General features: G+C 38.3%; 2 protein-coding genes across 2 annotated transcripts in view; one reads left to right on the top strand and one right to left on the bottom strand.

The window, feature by feature from the left end:
* The window catches only part of LOC137262285 (GTPase KRas-like), a 36,129-nt gene extending 21,960 nt beyond the window's left edge, over positions 1-14,169 (bottom strand). The window contains exon 1 of the mRNA XM_067800099.1: positions 13,934-14,169. Coding sequence (XP_067656200.1) covers positions 13,934-13,964 — 31 coding nt within the window. The 5' untranslated portion in view covers positions 13,965-14,169. The remainder of the gene's footprint in view (positions 1-13,933) is intronic.
* LOC137262280 (aldehyde dehydrogenase family 3 member B1-like) overlaps positions 1-21,564 on the top strand; it is a 93,048-nt gene that overhangs the window by 50,235 nt on the left and 21,249 nt on the right. The gene's annotated exons all lie outside the window — the stretch shown is intronic.

Raw genomic sequence — 21,564 nt, 5'->3', positions numbered from 1 at the left:
TCTGTTTACACACTTTTGTGTTTGCGATCAATTTTTTTTTTCAGGACTAAACATTTTTGAGCTGAAGTATGTGTATATACTGGAACATTTTGATAAATTGGCATGTGTATTACAACCAATGATGAGTTATATCAAATCACACTGTCCTTAATCCAAGCCCACGAAAAACATTGTCTGGAAATGTCAGTTTTATTAACCTCTCAAATCCCAGGCAGCATCAAAGGTCATTCCAACAAACAGTGAAAGCATAGTGTAGTCAAAGTTGCCATTTATGTCCCTGGGTCCCTGCAAGCAGTGCAGAAGATATGCCCTTAGCCATTACTGCCTTCTGACTTTCAATACAAACATCGATCCCCTGTAGGTAGAGACGGAAATACATCTGTACCACAACATCCATCGCAAACTTTTGGATGAAAAACATAATGTTGCTCGAGTTTTTGTTTTTCAAATTATTCAGAAATGTGATTTCAGTTTAAAAAACTGATGTAGTTGCTGAAAACGGCGCCAACCTTCCAAAAAGTATCTGACAAGGTCTGTTGCTATTGGTAACCAGTATCATCTTAGAGGCACTCCTTTTGGAATATTTATACCAAAAATACCAATTGTCTTACACTGAACCAAAATAACTGAAGTATTGTGTATGCTGACATGAATGACGTCCAAGTAACCCTTGTAATGTTATCATTAAAAGGTTCTTGATCGTTTTCTCCATAGCTGTTGCTATAACTGTGAAGATTATGGCTGTATAAGGCTACACATTATTAAAAATAATCTAACACCCTACAGCATAAACCTGACAAATAATGAACCAAAGGGCAAACAACCACACTTCACATCACAACATCTTCTATTTAGCCAAGACCATGGATCAGTCTCATCAATCAGGGTAACTAATTTATTAGTAATTAATATTCATTTCAACACATCAGTTGTTGGTAACTCCTTAAATGGTAAATGTGGTCATCTGTAAGAAATTGTCAGAAATAATTCTTGAATTTCATTGGTCTTTATTTAACCAAACCTATTACAAGACATAGTTTCTTGCTTTATTTTTCGCAAACATCAGAAATTGGTTTCTTTTTTACTTTTTAGTACTACCAATTTGATCTTTAAGATCAACATGTAGTAAAGTTAATAAGCACCTCCTACAAAGACCGAAATTCATATGACAGCCCATACTTCTGACAAATTTGTGTATTGTATGTTTCTGTACACAAAATAGCAACATACAAGGATATAAGCTATGGCAGAAACTCAAATTTAACTTGTGCATAGTTTTGAAATATTGCACAAGAAACCACTGTTAATTTGCTTCAATATATACAGTAGGTAATCTATGTCATGTAATAAAACTCCAGTAACTAATTGTAAGGTACTAAGCACAGTAGTACAACCTCAGTTCAATATTATAATCAATTATTCCTATACAACACAATACCTGCCTTTGACTGTAGACATAATGAATATAATGCTACAGCCTACACAATCAAAACATGTTTACCTGAAGACTAGTAAACACAATCATCTAACAACAGTCTGAGGTGACCTGTACTATGGCAAAGCAGGTACACAAGGTGTCAGCGAGTGTGGTTTTATGCCACTTAAAAAGGAGATGACACCAGGATTGGGGTTCAAACATAGTACCCATGTGAGGAACTGAACCAGGACCTTCAGCGTGACAAGTAAAAGCTTTGTCAACTAGGCCACCCAATAGCCGCCCAAAACATTAACACCAGGAACTACCATACAAATAACACACAAACATGTTGTACTTGGTATCATCAGTCTTATATGGGTACACAATGATTAACACTTCAAAAACACTAAAAATTGAAACACCCCAGAGAAGACTAAATACATACTGAGGGGGAAGGGAAAAAGGATCACATGAGCACGGCATGTATATATATATGGGCTAAACGTAAATATTCCAACATGTCAGACTGTTATGCCAGGACCAGACAATCTTATGATCTATCTTGTATGCAACAATCCACACAATCTGATGATCCACAATGAGGTCACCTTGGCTGATGACCTCATCTAACTGGCCACCTCTTACGACCAGCAATAGTTGCCATAGGCCTTTTCTCACCCAGAATCAGACCGTAAGAGTGTGCTTATAATATTTATGATGCTCCCCAAACATACGGTTGACAACTATTTAGCCCAGTTACAGTTTTCAGGATTACATATGTTAAACACCTGGTTTCAAAAGAAATAAATAAAGAAGAAGACATACCATTCATATTTTCCAGCAGCCTCCTTGTATATCATTTTGGGAATGAAGTTTGACATCTTATCTCCCAATTTTGTTTCACTGCCAATGAACAGCTTGAGCTAAGTGGCAAAAATAAATTTCAGTAAATTTCAAAGGCGCAACTCATTAAAGGCACCAGTTCACCACTAGACAGATCTGTATACCAAGTTTCAACCAAAAATAGATGATAGGCATGATGATCAATAAATCCCCCTTTAAAACAACTGAGATAATAATTACAAGAACATACATATTCTGAATTGTACCTAGATGATTTTACCATAATAAAACGCCCACCGTTAATAAAGCCACTTGACGTCACCCTCCTGTGTCAGATTGTGATGTTACCTGTTAATATTACTCTGGTGTAACTTGCATTATGATGTAACACATGGATTCCACAACCGATGTGACAATATTCAAACAACCCAATATGCTAGAGTAATAATACAGAGGTAATAGCCTCATCACTCACGTCACCTTCCTCTATCACCTAGCAACAATATTCTTATGTAACATCTTGCAATATGGTTTGGATTTGGAGTGAGTGTGTTTAGTTTTATTCTGCTTTTAGCAATATTCTATCAAAATCACCCCAGGGGACACCAGAAATGGGTATCACTCATTGTACTTATGTGGTAAATCGAACCCAGGTCTTCGGCGTGACAAGCAAACGCTTTGACCACTCGGCTACCCACAACCCTATATCAGTATATGGATTTGGAGATGCAAGTGACGATGAATGAAACAAGTCAGTGGATATGGGTAATAATACAGCAACAAGTATTGATCCACGCAACCTCCCCACCAGTATCCCACCTGATCAATCACCTCTGCTTTGTGACATAATGCATTGATCTTGATCCAAAAACCAGGTAAATCACTTTGAACGGTAATCTTGTTACATCACGACATGTCAGCTCATTACAGCTAAATATGGAAAAAGAGTCTCTGATGCAGGTCGTAAACAAAACTGCCACTTTAGAGAAACCCACCACCTGGATATGGTGTGTGAGTGAGTGAGTTGGGTTTTAAGCCATTTTCAATTTTAGTAATATTCCAGCAATATTATGCTGGGGAACACCGGAAATGAGCTTGACATACCCATGTGGGAAAATCAGAATGTCATGGATATGGTGAATGAGTAAGTGAGTGAGTTTAGTTTTATGCCGCACTCAGCAATATTCCAGTCTGTAAATAATCGAGTCTGGACCAGACAATCCAATGACCAACTGCATGAGCATTGATCTGCGTAATTGGGAACCGATAACATGTGTCAACCAAGTCAGCGAACCTGACCACCCAACCCTGTTAGTCGCCTCTCACGACAAGCACAGTCACCTTTTATGGCAAGCATGCGTTACTGAAGGCCCATTCTACCCCAGAACCTTCACGGGTCAATCTGGAGAATGATTTATCTAGGCAGGAAAAGTGGCGAAAACAAATACTTTGTTTCAAAAGTTCTTATGTTCCTTAATTCTGAGGTTTTTTTAAGCCATTACATTGTGAACATAATGCCGTTTCACAAATGGGAGCTATGGGGTTCACCCATGTCAAAGGCCCAGGTTTGATTCCCCACATGGGTACGCTGTGTGAAGCTAAGCTTATTTCTGGTGTACCCCACCATGACTTAATGGAGTAAAGCTAAAAGCAACATAACAAATTCATCATTCAGTCAATATGTGTATTCTTGGAACAGCAAGATATACTCATAGAAACAATACGGGAACACATGAAAGTACCAATGTTTATTCTTTACCAGGTTTCTACAAAAGGTATGTATTGTACCATGGGTGAAATTCTGGAAACATAAAGGAACACTTGTTCTTTCATGAGTTCCTTTATTTGTCTCCATGAGTATATATATGTATGCACAGGTGCAAGATGGTATGAAGATTAAACTCCATTGTGCAGTTCCAGGTTACAAGAGTGCAAGTTCTTAATGTTTAAATCCAGCCCTAGTCCTATACACTATCTTCTTATATGTATTGTGATGCATTGGGTGTGGAAGTGTTTGACAACGACTGACATACACTCAGATCATCCTTTCCATATTGGGTATAGTAAATAAAGATGTCAAAATAAGCATGCCCATTGACCCCCATTTTGTTGCCCTGGATACAGGGGAGATCTAGAGGAAAAATAACTGCCATTTGTGAGGGGGAAACAGCATTTGTAAATATATGTCAGTATTGATTTCGGTTCTAATTAATACCAAAACAAAACTTATTACATAATTTTTAGCCAGTATAGCAGGACATGTTGACATTGCAATTTGTGCAGTTTGAAAAGCACATTAATACCATGCAGTCCTATCTATTGTTTAAAAAATGAGACTACCACCTGATGATATTCACCACCCAACATAATTTTGTTCAAATTCATCATTACCAAGTCTGGGTATAACATCTTTGTTTAAAAACAATAACAAAAACAGCATCTCACATTTCTGCAGTAAATCCATACCCTTACTCAGTCATCTTAGTCATCCATACCACCAGCCACCAATGCAATTCCCAATCTAAGGTGATACTCGAATTTCGAAGACATCGGTTGCCATCAATACTGAACGAGTTACTTCTGCTCCTATGGTGTAACAAACCCACAAATCAATAAGGTACAGCATTGTGCCCTGAGCTCTATACAATACTTCCCATGAACCTGTTGCTTGTTGAGTAATGCTACTCCTCGGGGTGGGATATGATACGTAACTTCTGGTGGATATGAGCTTGGTGGGAACTTCACTCATGGACATTGCATGCAAGGTAGTCCGTCTCTCAGAATCTAGAGAATAAATTAAGGATTGAATCCAGTCATAGCTAGAGTGATCTGGAAAAGCTCAGTCTGGCTCTCAGCTGGGTTATGCCTTTAGTTTCTTAGACACATATTATAAATGAAGGTAACTTTAGAAAGGGGACTAATGACTAATGACTTTCACAAATCTCCAAGGTGATTATTTTTTAGTTTAAATGACAATTTCTATGAGTCAAAGTATTCATCTCAAGATCTGGAAAGCAAGAAATGGGTTTCGCACATCATAGCCACATTATATGAGGGAAACAATGCAGGTCTTCAACATAACCATTACAAGGTGCAAATGGGTACCTGGTAGGATGAAAAAGCCACAACATAAGTTGCTCGATCAGCCACTGCCTTGAACATGTATGCATAAGCTGCATGGATATGTGCGCTATATTAATATGCCACAGTAATGAAGAAAACACCTTAACCACACGGGCTACCCCACATAATATATTGTGCTCTTATGAACCATGCCAGCTACATAACCACTGAATTTGATCTTAAAGAAAAGAGCACAAGACAAGTGTAAACTTCATTTCACCTGTCCTCAAATGAGTGAGTGAGTTTAGTTTTACGCCACACTTGACAATATTCAAGCTGTATGCTGACAATCTCTAAATAATAGAGTCTGGACCAGACAATCCAGTGATCAACAGCGTGAGTATCAATCTGCGCAATTAGGAATGGGTTGATAAAGGCCTATTCTACCCCGGACCTTCACGGGTCACATGTCTTCAAGGACATCATAGGAAGGATACTACTCAGAAGACGTTACATCTGAATACTAGCTAATGGAAACATTTGGTGTTCATTACGAAAACAAGGGGCAGTGGGGTAGCCTATTGGTTAAAGCGTTCGAAGACGCCGAAGACCAAGGTTTAATTCCCCACATGGGTACAATGTGTGAAGCCCATTTTCTGGTGTCCCCCGACATGATATTGCTGGAATATTGCTAAAAGCGGCGTAAAACTAAATTCACTCACTCACTCATTACGAAAACAAGAAAACCGTTCATCTTCTTGGTACAGGTTTGGTGGAGTAGCCTAGTGGTTAAAGTGTTCATATGTCATGCCAAAGGTCCAGTTTTGACTTCCTACATTTGTAACATTTCTTAAGCCTATTAGCTGAATAGAGCTAAAAAGGTGGCACTCACTCTATCTATTTTTATCTATCTATCTATCTGTCTATCTATCTACATGCAAGATTCAGTTTGTTTCCCCACATGGGTAATATGTGTGAAGCCAATTTCTGGTGTTCCCCATCATGATATAATGCCAAAAGCGGCATAAAACCAAATTCACTCACTTGCTCTAGATACAGTTGTGTTTCTGTAATCTAAGCAACTGACCAAAGTCAAAAGAAAGCTATTCAGGGCAATATTTTCAGTTCACAGCAGTTTCAATGTTCAGCATTGTTCTCAAACTACAGCTACCTTGAATAACTTCCGGCACAGATCTCTGTTCAGGGTGAGTGTACTAGTTCCTCTGGTCCATTACGTTCATTGCAGATCAAATGAGTGCTATATGGCAATCTAATGTATGCGGTTACAGGGAGCATAACGCCACAGAAATGCCAGGATATGTGTGACATTCAGAAAATCCTGATCAGACTGACTTGACAGCTCAAGGGCAAATGCAATGCCACAGATCTGCCAGACTGTGTTCGGTACAGTAATATCTGTTAACAATGACGTCATAAAAATGTACAAATGATAAATCTAAGAGTCAAGGCCATTGGACTGAAAGTTTCGGTGAGTGAGTGAGTGAGGACTTAACGCTTGAAATAGAATTTCAGTTAAACATGGGATAACATGTCACAATACACTTCTTGCCATCTAAAACAAGTCACCTGCCACTGGGATTATCCAGTCTTTCAAGCAGGGATTTACCTTGAGCACTGTATTTGAGGGTCCCTGGGACACAAACTCTTCAATTTTTGGGGTCCTGTATAACAAAAACCGGGTCCCATGCACTTTGCTAAATATTAATACTACTATGTTATAATATTGTTGAAATTCAGTCACTGTCAATGTATTGTGTATCATGATCATCAGAGTAATTAAACTGCAAATGATATCATAACCTGGCTAGTAGCAGACTCAGTAGTAAGTTATTGCTTCTTGATCATTTCAAAAAATTATTTGGACTTTTTCTACATCCCTGTGGACAGGCTAATCTATTTCGTTGCATCCATTATTCATTTTTATGCATATAGGATGCTGGAATTTGCATCCTGTAAATCCCTGATTAAAGGCTCAGTACCGGCAACATCAGATCAACCACCTTGTTTACATAGGGCCTCTAACCATCCCACCTGGTTATTATGCCATACTTTCTCCTAAACACTCTATATCCAGGGCATACTGTATATCAATTTTTAATTATTTCCATTAACTTAATTTGTATGTTCAAGATACAAATGTATTTAATAACGATAATATCTTTGCCATGCAGAATCCACATGATCCAGTTAAACAGATTTATTTATTAATAGTTTTGATGAAGCATTCACATACAGACATATGACCATCTGTATTTACCTGTGTATGTGTATTTGCATGTGCACGTACTTGTCAGGGCATGCATGTGCATGCGCATATGTGTAAACTGAAGTTACTCTGTGGCATTTGTTTGATCATCTCAATAAACTGAGAACTATCCATCAGACCCCTCATAACAAATCCCTTTTCGCAAATTGACTGACAACAGAATGGACAGGAGCTTGTGTTGCACATTTTGTGCTCAACGCCACTTTTTCCCTTCTAGTAAAGGTTTTGTGCCTTAATTATCAAATAAGCCATCTGATAACCTATAAAACATCAATTAAATTTTCTACATGTACTGTCTATAACGATACACTGATTTATCTACGATTGGAAAAAATGTCACATTTCCATAATTGGATCATTTTATTGTTCTTATTTAGCAAATTCTAAAGCAATGGAAAATTTTCAACTCCAAATTTATTCTCTTTTGCTCAGTCCTTGGGACTGAATGGCATTCTCTCTTTTGACAATCAAACACAAAGCTGACACAGCTTCATTGGAAGAATTACTGATAACCTCATCTTCACGGATCAAAAGCTTGGATAACAACTCTACTTCCTGGTCTGCATGTACCCGTCAGAGAAGTTATAGATGATGTATATTTGGTACAAAACGAGACTGAGATATTAAGGGAAGTCATTATAGCAAGGTGATGATATTTCAGACGAGCAGACGCAACCTGTCTCCCAACATTTCCAGACGGACAGGTTGGTCTGTGGCAGTTGTTTCATCATGACACACAAATGTCATTGGAATGATGTATGGGATGGGCTGAGCTGACAAATGGATTAATTACAAACAACAACAAAGGTAACGAACACTTAAAATACTTCCAAAAATTGATGTTGACATGCACAGTTTGCAAAAGCACAATTAGTGCTCCAGAAATGTTTTTGATAGTCCCAAAGTTTTCCTTTATCATGGACATCAACAGATTTTGATGAAGGCAAGAATTTATGGATGTCAACTTCATTATTTTAAGGAACATGACATTTCAGAATATTTTCTTATTCCTTCATCAGGTGAATGAGAACTAGGAAACAGATATCCATATATGTACATGTGAAACAACAACAGTGATTTGATAACAAGGGAAGCCAGAAGTTGATTAGCGCTAAATTGGTTAAGGGTGTTAGGTTTCTTCTAGTTTGTATTGGAATTTTACTTTTGTCCAGTTTTTAGGCAGTTTCACACCAAAGCTATGTGTAATAATTATTGTTTAAGCGTTTAATAACTTAAAATACAGCTTCTGACCACTTTTCATTTGTATGTGTTCATCAGGGCACCACTAATGAGCACAAACATATTTTGTAATGAATAATAACAAGCCTGGAGTTGATTCATTATATCAGGTGAAATAACAGCAAAACAAATTGTTTCACATATACTGACCATGTTTAATTTAGTTTAGTGCTAATTTATCACAAGTATGACCAATGTCCACATTTTGGTTATATTAATTATATGGGAATGTTCACTTCTATCATTTCTGGTTTTAGTAACTCTTTTAATATATTACATATTGCAAATCTCGCTTCAATAACACCCAATGCAAAGAAAAACCTTTCTTCTTGAAAACTTCATGAATATTCAATCACTGTGAGCGCAAATAATTAATTGAAGTTATAGAGGGATACAATCCAAATCGAATACACTAGTGAATCATAACCATGGCAACAGTCCTCCATTCCATTCCCGAACACATTTGAGTCACAAATGCAACATACATTCCTAATTAACATTAAGAGTGAGACAGTACTCGTCATTAATGATCATTCATAGCACCTGACCGGAATTCATGTATGTGAGATGCCTGCAATGAATAAGGAGTGGTGAGGGTAATTGTTTGCTTGTCACACAAAAGTTCTGGGTTTGATTTCCCTACATGGGTACAATGAAAACAAATGAAGTCTATTTCTGGATGAGTGAGTGAGTTCAGTTTTACACCGCACTCAGCAATATTACAGCTATATGGCGGCAGTCTGTATATAATCGAGTCTGGACCAGACAATCCAGTGATCTACAACATGAGCATTGATCTGCGCAATTGGGAACTGATGACATGTCCCAACCAAGTCAGAAAGCCTGACCACCCGATCCTGTTAGTCGCCTCTTACGACAAGCATAGTCGCCGTTTCTGGCAAGCATGGGTTGCTGAAAGCCTATTCTACCCCGGGACCATCACAGGTCCTATTTCTGGTGTCACCAACCATGATATTGCTGTAATACTAATTAAAGTGGCATGAATTCAAACTTACAAATGCAATGGTTTAAAAAAAAGTATGGCTGGTATGAAAAGTGAGAAGGTTATGCTGGGTATAGCTCCTGTAATATTATCAAGTACAATTTATGGCATGGTCAATGAACTCTGCTAGTGTGTATGATATATTGAACATTTCATTATAAAAAAATAAATTCTTAAAACATATGTGATATAGATATTACCATGATACTAATTGAGCAGTTGGGCAGTCCAGTGGTTAAAGCATTCATGTGTCTTAATGAAGGCTTGGGATTTATTCTCAATGATAAATTGTGTAAAGCCTATTTATTGTGTACTCCGAGTGATATTTGAATTCAAAGAAAACGCTTTTGGAAAAACATCTTATGTTTGTTTTGATTTACGCAAGAAAAAAATAGATAACTAAATTATGGACGGCAGTAATCATTTTAATTACAGGTTCACTAGAAGTGCATGAGAGCAGAGGTAACCCATAATGTCATTTCTAATGCTGCACAATTGATAACATCTGGAAAATGATGATTACTGCAATGCAATAATTAGACAATGCCTACGACAATGGTACAGAATGCAGGGGTTCAAACATTTTTTTAAAAGCCAGTTGCTACAGGGCAAGTGACGTTAAGAGAATAACTTATCCAGACTCATTTTCCACTTGCCCTGATTTTATAACATAATCATACTAATGTACTTATGAATGAATAGATCAACATAGGATTTGATGGCAATGTTTACTGGACTATTTATCGAAAAGTGGTAAATTGCAAAGAAAGATAACCCTACCTTATTATCATTGCGAAATTTAATAGCTACATTTGAGCAGACATGAAATTAAATCCCATGTTAATTTGCAGTTTAAAACCAAACCAAAAGTAGATATTATCTAGTCGCCCTCAGTTGCCCTGAAGAATATAATTTGAAGTCATCAGTCATATTGTCCAGTAAACTACAATTGTCAAAGTTTTAGAACCATTAATAACCTTTTCCTTACTCAATCTTGCTCAAGTTTACATCATTTCAGGCCTAAAATCTCCCTCCTTTCTTTTCAGATGCGATTATGGCATTTGTCATCCACTTTCCGCTCATCTAATGCATTGCAAAATACTGTCACCATGCAAAGTTAGCATTGTGAGGTCAGGTACCATATTATTATGATGGGTCACATGAAGAGTACCACTTTATTATAACTGGTCACATGAAGAATTTTATTAAAAATTAACTGCGAAATTCTGTGTTTGAAAATTCTGTACGATGATGTCTCAGCGCAACAGGGCAGGTATATTATGTACTATATCATGAACTTACCATTGAAACAGTCATAATAGTCCTATTATGAAGTCATAGAGGATGTATATATGAGTGCCCATGCCATGTTATGTTTACGACATGAGTGTCTAAATGTTGGTATTTCCAGAGCAAGAGCGAGTCATATACCAATATTTAGGCATGAGTGTTGTTAACATAGTATGCCATGGGCACGTATATAACATTCTGTTTATTACCGAAGTCGTTACATTGAGGACAATAAACTCAAATCTACTTTCAAACACGGGCTGGCTACCCACTGTCACTGCATGTAGAATATGCCACAGAAGAAATGTGATGTCATGGCATTGTTCATGACCTCATATCACCATGACAAAGTGATATTTTGACCTACGATAATAAACATATTTATTACATGGTCCTACAATGATATATTTTCATACAGTGAGTTTAGTTTTACACCAGCCATAATGACGGCAGTCTGTAAATAATCACCTTTGAACAAGACAATCCACTGATCAACAACATGAGCATCAGTCTATGTAACTGGGATACACTGACATGACATGTCAACAAGTTAGTCACCTCTTAAAAGCATGGGTTACAGAAGATCAATTCTAACCCTAATCTTCACAAGTCTATTTGTATATAGACTGATTTCCAGTATTATTTGAGCTGCAATTGCTTTCCTTTAGAAATTCTTGGATTAATGACAATTAATGTATAAGCACACAGTCTGGTTGAGAAAATATATCTTATACTGAGTATGTTATAATGGAATATTTTAGAGTGAGTGAGTGAGTTGGGTTTCACACCACTTGTCACAATATTCCCCGCAATATCACAGCAGGGTAATACCAGAAATGGGCCAAACACATGTAACCTATGAGGAGAATCAAACCCAGGCCTTCCGCATGACAAGTGAAAGCTTTAGCCACTAGGCGACCCCACCGCCCCATAGGAGAGGCCACGGTGACGTCAGTGTTTTGATCACGTGACGCGCCCGAGTACTTCCGGTAGGCAGAAGTTAAACATAAACACGAGAGAACCACACAAGCTGCATACATTTGATCGTTGACTTGTCATGCGTAACAACTCCTCCCGATCTGGTTTTCTTTTTTCGTTTGGTGTGTTGTATAATGAGACAGGTACACAACCTTTATTTTTCTAAAACATTTGTGGAAAGTATCTAATTGACAATATCCAGATTTCATACTTCACTCTGGTCCAATACTGCAAGTCTTCGTTTTTTAAAGCAAGAATGTAATGCAAAAACTCCCAAGTGTTTGTCTCGCATTTCTTTCAAACAATACAAATTTTAAACAAATAATCCCTCACTTACTGTTTCTTTGCTTACATATTGTCAATGACATAATCAGGAAAGGTGAGTAATCTGCCTCACCTGCCAGTCATACATGTTACATAAACACCACCCCAAACCTTCCTTGTCAACTATAACAACACATGCATCTAAATGGCATTGAGTTACCATTTTATCACAGCTTTTCCTTCTTATGAAAACAGATAAAGAAGTAGCATTGATCTAAGCTAAATCTTTAAATGGCATTGAGTTACCATGTCATCACATTAATTCCTACTTATAAAAAACACATACAAAAGCAGCCTTGATCTAGGCTAATCTCACCAACAGGGTGGTTTCAAAACTTTCCAGACACACTTGTAGTAGGCATCAGCAATATATTCTTTATTCCTAACAATTCAATATGTAAGTTAAACAGTCATCTCACAGACATAATTTTCTCGTAGCAGATATCCAGCAAGCACGGAGGTGTTTTGTCATCGACATTGTGGTACTGTGTCGGAAAAACGTGTCCACTTTCCACATATTCATATGCTTTCAGTTACTTGAAGGGTCTCACAGATTCGAGGGTGAACTGATCTGGGGTGTCTATCTGATAGAAATAAAATGTTAAGTACATAATCCGACCATTGTTTGCCTTTCACGCTACACCGGTTCCCATCGTTATCATCAACCATTGTGGCTTTCTGCCTACCCATGTCTGAGTGAGCGTGGTTTGTGACGTCACTTCCGTAAACATATGGACACCGCTATATTTCTAGAGGGAGACATGATATGTTACTATGGCCACCTTGACAATATCATGTAGGTCTTTTGTAAAACTATTTTCACACAAATTGTTGAGAAAGCTGAAAATTTTTTTTTTCTCTAGACCATGTTGTAATTCTTTGTATATGGTCTTCGTGGTCTGTGTAAGGTGAGCGAGCATGTCAGTTTAAGCAAGATCAAAACAATACACCCACAAGTAGTGTAACCAAGTATAAAAGGAATGCCAGTTATGAACAAGTTCATTGTATGTGAGGGCACTACATTCCTTCGCCTGTGTCTCCTCTCAATGTGTTTAGATTACAAATAATCCTAGCCCTTGGGGTATGTTTAGTACGAGCAAAATTGTTGGACTGCATACTAAGGGAAGACAACATATACAGATGATCATGTCCTTGTCTGAACAGTGCACAACAGACCAAGTTTCCACACGTATGCCTTTCCATTTATTATAACACACCAGTTGATATACTTGTGTATTAAACCATGACCGACATGACGGATTTTGGTTAAGATTCAAAACTTGCTAGCGTAAACAAGACAACAAGTCCACATTCCAATACATTAACACGGCACAAGGACACAAAATCGGGGTCATATCTGCTCGAAGTGACCCAAAATGTCAAAGATATGTGACGCTACAGCACGCACAGAGGACTCCATACACCGTGTGCTACGAGAAGGATTTCCACCACAACTCGTAGTACGATACTTGTAACAAATAGCGCTTACCTCCAACCACCACAAGCTTGTATTCAGTCATTTGCACCTCAACGTGCGTCCACTGGACGTCTTAGTGGCTCACCCCGATGGAAAGAAGGATATATTCTTGTTACATATATAAACAAACGCCAGACGATGGTCGTTGCTTTTGACACCAGCACACTTCGTCACGATCGTCTACGATTTGACCTCTTTAGCTCACACCCATCGGAGCTTTTATACCACGGACAGTTGCAGAGAACCGTAAGGGCAACCGTCTCAACTCCTTAATACCGTGCTCTCCCCTATATCTCAGAAGGCTAAATGGTCAGTTGTAATAACAACATATGCTGTTCATATAACTAACAGTTATTTAAATGGATTGCTCTTTAGATAATATGTGACTAAAGCATTAGAGAGTTTGTCACAAATGTCCAGTCGAGTCTCTCACTTCTAAAAATAGCCACCAATAAGCTGTGTGGTTTCTAAATTCAGTCTCTGTACTATTTTCCCAACCATTAGCAAACTGACTGTTAGCGTCATATCATTACATTAGATGTTATATTTCACAAATGACAACTTCTGAACTTTCTTGTACCTGACACGATGTCTACGATGAAGTAATTTGTCTTTAGGTCATATGACAAATTCACGGAAATGTGTTGCAATGTGACTCACGTGATGACTCACATGTATTGCTGGAATTTTTAACATTTTGCCAAATGCACAAAAATATCGATTACATCACATTTATTTTTTTAATTTTGAAAAAAAACCACATGTACGTAGTATAACATTTTGAACATATATGTCATTTTGAATGCAATTTGTTTCATCATAACACATAATCAGTATGCACATTTATTGATGTGACCTAAAGTATGCATTGATGCAGTAAGTAAAAGTGTGATTCGCAAGCTTGACCAGCCACATAATTCTTGATGCTAAACTCAAAATCGATTGAAAATCAAATGATGACATGTTATGTTAAAGTCGCTAAGGTTCAACTCCCTCTCCTCACGTGCATCATTGCATTCGCCCCGAATCTGCATATCGTAATTTCCAACTTTCCATATGACAATTTGCACCCAGGTGATGCCCGGGGTGGAATTCGTCCTTGGCAACTTCGTGTGTTTCTTTGTTGTTCTTAACGCTGCACTCAACAATAGTCCAGCTGTCTGTAAGTAATCGAGTCTGAACCAGACAAGCCTGTGATTAACATCATGAGCATTGGTCTATATGCTATACACGGCCTGGCCTGCTGCGATAACGCTCCGACAGTGAACCAGGTTGTTGCAATATAATCGAACGTGTCAGCGAGACTGACCACACGATCCCGTTAGTCGCCCCCAATGACAAAGTTGGGTTAAGGAATTTGAACCCGGATCTTCACGGGTAATTGTAAGAGGCGACTTTAATGGAATGGGTTGTCAGGTAGCATGATACCAATCACTGGGTTGTCTGGTCCAGACTCGAATAGACCGACTTCAGATTTCTAGAATGGAGGTGAGTGATGCTTTAAAACAAACATACGCACAAATTAAGAAAAAAAGAAAAAAAACCCGGAAAAACTACACTATTTTACATTGCATATCAAATAAACCAAACACGGATTTACTTCCGCACTGATTTGGGCTTTTAAAAATGGAATGGCTATTTTGATTTGAAACCTCCGATTGACCAGTCAGAATCGCGCACCCTGCATTTACATTGTTGAGAGAGTATTTTTTGGAATAACCTTCACATTGACAAATTTTCTTCCCATATGAAATCTGACTGTCATCCCTTGGTACAGAAACTGTCAAGTTTAACGAAAATTGCATTATCCCTGTTATATAGCGAATCTCACCCAAGTTTCTACTGATTTCAAATATATCAACACGAGTTGATAAAGTAACAAATATCCGAGGCTCGCCGAGGATATTTTAACTTTCATCAACGAGTTTTGATATAACTGATATCAGCAGGCACGAGGGTGAGATTCTATTTATCATCCAAAATCATTCATTAGTTTTCAGTGAAAGATGTACATCTCTGAACACGATACTGTCATCAGATTTGCACTGCGGGAATGCCATAGCATTGTGACGTCATCAACTTCACGACGTCATAACATTGTCAAGGCATTGTACAAAATCTACTGTCAAGGACATGGAGATATCGTCTGATCTTACACAAGCGATATCTCCCGTGGAACAGTTTTGGATCATAAACGTTTATTTATTACTCAGCAGTTGAAGATATCACTAATTAATAATTTTCCAAAATTTTACACATTGTGTAATACCATCGCGTGATGCCGTATGTATGACGTCAAAGTTATGATGTCACAATGCTAGTACCTCCTCTGTCACAGTAGTATTTGACCTTGAGTGACTCGTGCAAAGCTGAGTATCACGACTCTCGTTGAATTCTTAAGAAAGAAGTACTTTGCTCGATACTATTTAATATCTAATGTCGGGTGAGTAATAAATAAAATACTAAACTATGTCCCGTGTAACACCATATTTATGTATAAACATGGAATTACACGGGACATAGTCCAGTATTCTATATGTTGTGTTTGCGGTGAAAATGTACCGATGCATTTTACTCTAAACAAAAACCTAAATCAAATAAATTGAAATCAAGATTACGAATCCTCATAATTTTATCTCGACAATAAAGAAGTTAAATCTTACACTTTTATTCAACTTAGAAACAAAGTTGTTTAAAAAAAATATAATTCAAATCGCATATATCGGTTTGTATTACAAGGGGTAAACGCAGCAGTTGGAACAGTGACTCAAATGCACGTGCGGTACGCTACTTGTTCTCAGTGTTTCATGTAATGTGCATATACCCTTGTCATACATACCAATAATGCCGATTTGAAACTATAATAGTTTTGTAAACAACATTTTTCCTTAGTTGAACATAATTCTGACATTTAAATTTTCAAATGGTAAAGTAAAATTATGAACATTCGCAATCTTAATTTCTCTTTTTTTGATTTACTGCTTTGTTTAAAGTGACATTCATAGGTACCTTTTCACCGCAATAAGGCTATATGTTATACTCATACGCATATAAGCCATAATGGCACTCTGTATTTATCAAAATATACGAACGTTCCCTATATTATATATATAATTTATGAGAAGAAAAATCCCCATTCCTGAATGTTGGTTAACGCCACACTAAGCAATGTTCTAGCTATGTAATGGCGCCCCGTAAATAATCAAATCTACATCAGTCAATCCAGTGCCATTTATGATGGATATACGCCAACAATCGTGTCTGCTTAATCCGATTGAAGGTTGTGTCTCATGGCATCGCCCTGTACAAGTTGGATTCCTTATTACACGTGCCTACACGATCACCATACACCTAAACTATGTAGGATAATGAGAGGCCGTAGGACGCACACGCGTGCTAATCGTTTCCCTCACCCCAGCATTGGTGACGTAATGGCGTTAACGTTCATCATTGTCTCCAAAAGAGTGACGTCAGTCAATATAACCCTACCATTGATGACGTAGGTTTGTTTACGTTCAAGCTTCTCGACATATTTCACAGCTTCCCTTTTCATAACAATACTCATTGGGGTTTGGATGTGAATTTAGACATGTCTCAAATCATTGTCTTTAGAAATGGTGGTTACTAGTATCTTAGAAGTGCAGATAATTGATTTTATGATGGCCAGGAAATGAAGGTTGTTAGCTATTAGAAGTATTTGGGTGTCGTATTTTCCTTAAGGCTAGTGTGGTCCCGAACTGATGACGTTAACAGCAATGAAAGCGAGCTTTCCTGTCAAACTGATGTTGATAAAGTATGACACACCTCACGAAATGGTTAAGAATATATTTGACATGAAAATAGCACCTACTTTGCCGTATGGCGCTGAAATTTGGAGATATACATTTAGAGCAGATATTGAAAAGCTTCAGGGTTCGTTTTTAAGAGGTGTTTAGGTCTAGGAAAGTTTGTGTCTACAAAAGCTGTTAGGGGAGTTGGACAGATATCAAATGGCTGTAAACTATTTTAGTCGGTGTATAAGGTATTGGTGTAGACACGTGAGAATGAATAGTCATATATATCCCCTAGCTTGTTATGAAATGCTTCAAGTCTTTGACGATAATGGAGGGTCTCTCATGTCCGCTTACTACTGTTTAAATCTGGACTTTCTTTTGTATGGATTGCTCAAGATTTTGGCGACGTAGGTGTATTTATGGCAACATTTAAGCAACGCTGTAAGGATATCTGTTTCCAGACTTGGAACAATGATATTGGTAGTAGTCACTTTCCTAAAGTTTATTCATCATAGAAGTCAGTTTTGGAAACAGAAGTGTATATAACTGCGTTACACACGAGTAGAGACTTGAGGCATGTTTTATGTAAATTCCGTTGCTTATCGCACTAACAGGCGAGTGAGTGAGTTTAGTTTTACGCCGCACTCGGCAATATTCCAGCTATATGGCGGCGGTCTGTAAATAATCGAGTCTGGACCAGACAATCCAAGATCAACAACATGAGCATCGATCTGTTGAGGAACCGATGACGTGCTAACAAAGTCAGGAAGCCTGACCACCCCATCCCGTTAGTCGCGTCTTTCGACAAGCATAGTCGCCTTTTATGACAGTCATGCGTTTGCTGAAGGCCTATTCTACCACGGGACCTTCACGGTCTGGGTGCCCAATAGTTACGTTTCAATGTGGACATTGTAGATAATACTATAGAAATATGTAGAAAGTGTGATTTACACAATTTGGAAGACGACTACCACTTTCCATTTGCATGTCCATACTACCACACAGTTAGGATGCGGTTTATACCTGGGTATTATCATACAATTCCTTCTGTTCTTAAGTTTAAGCAGTTGTTATGCGCAAATAATATGAATGTTACTAAAATTCTAGCAATCTATTTGAAAAGTACCCTACTTTTTGACTGACTGCTATATATACTGATGTACTATATTTATGCATATGTATTGAATGCGCACAAGCAAACAACTGTGTATTTTCTGTACTCTAGGCCGTAAGGCCACTATGCGAATAAACTCCCTCTCTCACTCCCTCTCTCTTTCTCTTTCTCTCTCTCTCTCCCTCTCCCCCACCCCCTCTCTCTCCCTCCCTCCCTCTCTCTCTCTCACTCTCTCTCTCTCACTCCCCCCTCTCTCTCTCCAGTAAATATTCACGAGCACCACGTTGTATTCTCCTCGGGAACAACAACACGGACACTCGTCTTGAGAAATTCGCAACATATATACGAATGTGTTCTAATGTGGCTGAACATTCTAATCTTGACACAGAACTGCCCCCTCACGTTGCACGCTTAGAAGAGGTGGTTGGCTGAGAAGAACAGCTGGCATCTCGTCCGTTCTTTTGCTCCTGACGTTGTTGACGAATAGGCAAATTACGTCACCAAATGTTTGACGTCATAGTGACAATAGTAATGTTTTCAATAAAGGCCTCACTTCAGTACTTCTTCGTGATAACGTTAGTGTTTGAGTGAAAAAGAAAGAATAGCCCGTGTATGGCATGGAACTAACGATTTGATAGAGACAGGATTGCTATCATTAAGGGCACTGGGGCGACGGGGTAGCCTTGTGGTTAAAGCGTTCGCTCCTCTCACTGAAGACTCGGGTTTGATTGCCCACATGAGTGCAATGTGTGAAGCCCATTTCTGATGTCCCCGGCCGTAATATTGCTGGAATATTACTAAAAGTGGCAGATAACCCAAACTCACTCACTCATTAACCACACGGGCTGGACAGACCAACATGATCCACATTCATACCGTCATAGCTTTGATTTGTGACGTAACCTAGACGTGCTCGCACATCAGCCTTCAGAGACGCTTCCCATCACAAAAAAATTAACCTCATTTTTGTAATCCATGTTTTGATGGAGTTTTAAAAATATTTTCATTTGGTGTTTGGTTTGGTTTGGTTTTGTATTGTTTCGGCGTTTTTGTTGTTTTGTCTATTTATCGTGGGTTGTTTTTTTGTTTGTTTTTGTTTAGTGTTTTAGTGTTAGTGTTAGTGTGTGTTAGTGTTAGTGTTAGTGTTAGTGTGCGTGTGCGTGTGCGTGTGCGTGTGCCTGTGTGTGTCTGTGTCTCTCGCTGTCTGTCTGTCTGTCTGTCTCTCTCTCTGTGTGTTTATGAGTGTTGTGTGCGCGCTATTAATATGATTGCTTGTGTTCACATTCAAACAACGACATGCCTACCAAAGTGAGTGCATTCCACAACACATTCCAGAAACAGAGTATATTTTGCGAATACCTCTTTCTCGGTGAGCAAGAAGAAAATAGTGATTATACGTGCGCTTATTTCTGGTCACATTCCGACCGAACCTCAGCATACACCTCTCTCAGTATATCAGGTGTGTTTGTAACAAGGTTCTAAAGAATTTGTTGCAGCAGTCGCATGACTACTACTACTACTACTACTACTACTACTGCTGCTGCTACTACTACTACTATTAGTATGCGAATGAGTGAGTTCAGTTTAACGTTGCATTCAGCAATATTCCAGCTGTATGGCGCCGGTGTGTAAGTAATCAAATATTATTTCTGACTTCCACTAGAAGTGTTATGACATGTAGTTGTGAGCTGGACAAAGTTAAAAATCACCTAATGATCAGTATCCAACAATGTTCTTAAGATGAGGAAACTGAGAGAGCGAGTGAGTTTAGTTTTACGCCGCACTTAGAAATAGCCCAGCTATATGGCCGCGATCAGAAGAAAATCGGGTCTGGAACAGACAAGCCAGTGATCGACATCATGAACATTTGGGAACCGATGACATTTCTCAACCAAGTCAGCGAGTCTGACCAGTAGAGTTGGGACGGGTTCAAATGTTTTACCCGGGTACCCCATCCCTCATCCGGATACCCGTTATGCTAATCCCTGACATCAAATTTGAATGAATGAAAACATATTCTTCAGCTCGGAGGAAGTTTTCATATTCGCCTCACTCAACAACACTAAAACAAAATGAGGACCGTCTGTGAGTAATCGCATCTGGGCCGCACAGTCCATTGGTTAACACCATCGGCAATATTGCAGCCATATCGTGACGAGAAAGGTGACAAAATGACAGAGTACATAGTACCAAGTCAAGACACTTAACAATTAAAACATTTGAGCAGAGATCATATAAAATGGTCTCTGATTTGAGACTTGTGTTCAAATTCCATTTAAAATCACAACAACCAACCAAACACTTTTCACTATGTAATATATTTATTTTCTTTTATTTTCGGCCTTTTTGCCCTATCATTTCGGCTCATTTGACTTTCAGCCTAGCCCCTTTTGATGTTTTTAGGCCATTTTGTCCTTCGGCCCTTTTGACTACAACATGATGACATACATGAACCAAGTCACCAAACCCGACCACCCGATCCCAGAGTTCTGCTCTGGATCATCATGTTTGGGCCGCCATCATGTCTCATGGTATATTAGGGACTTATAATTATCAGCAATCTAACTGATCAGTCGAGATTTTGTAAAACTGACTCCGAAAACATTCGAGTATGTAATCAAGTCTGTGTGAATGTCATTACGTCCTTGTTTAATGTGACGTCACTTATTTGTTACGTCACAATTTCCCATTGTATTCTGCTAAAAGAATAGCGGCCACAAGATGGTTTGCACAATAAAAGTTTCACCAGCAATAAA

The sequence above is a fragment of the Haliotis asinina genome, chromosome 14 (genome assembly GCF_037392515.1).
Source record: "Haliotis asinina isolate JCU_RB_2024 chromosome 14, JCU_Hal_asi_v2, whole genome shotgun sequence".
In the NCBI taxonomy this organism is placed as follows: domain Eukaryota; kingdom Metazoa; phylum Mollusca; class Gastropoda; order Lepetellida; family Haliotidae; genus Haliotis; species Haliotis asinina.
Note: the sequence above shows the minus strand (reverse complement) of the source record. Positions and strands in the feature narration are given on the sequence as shown.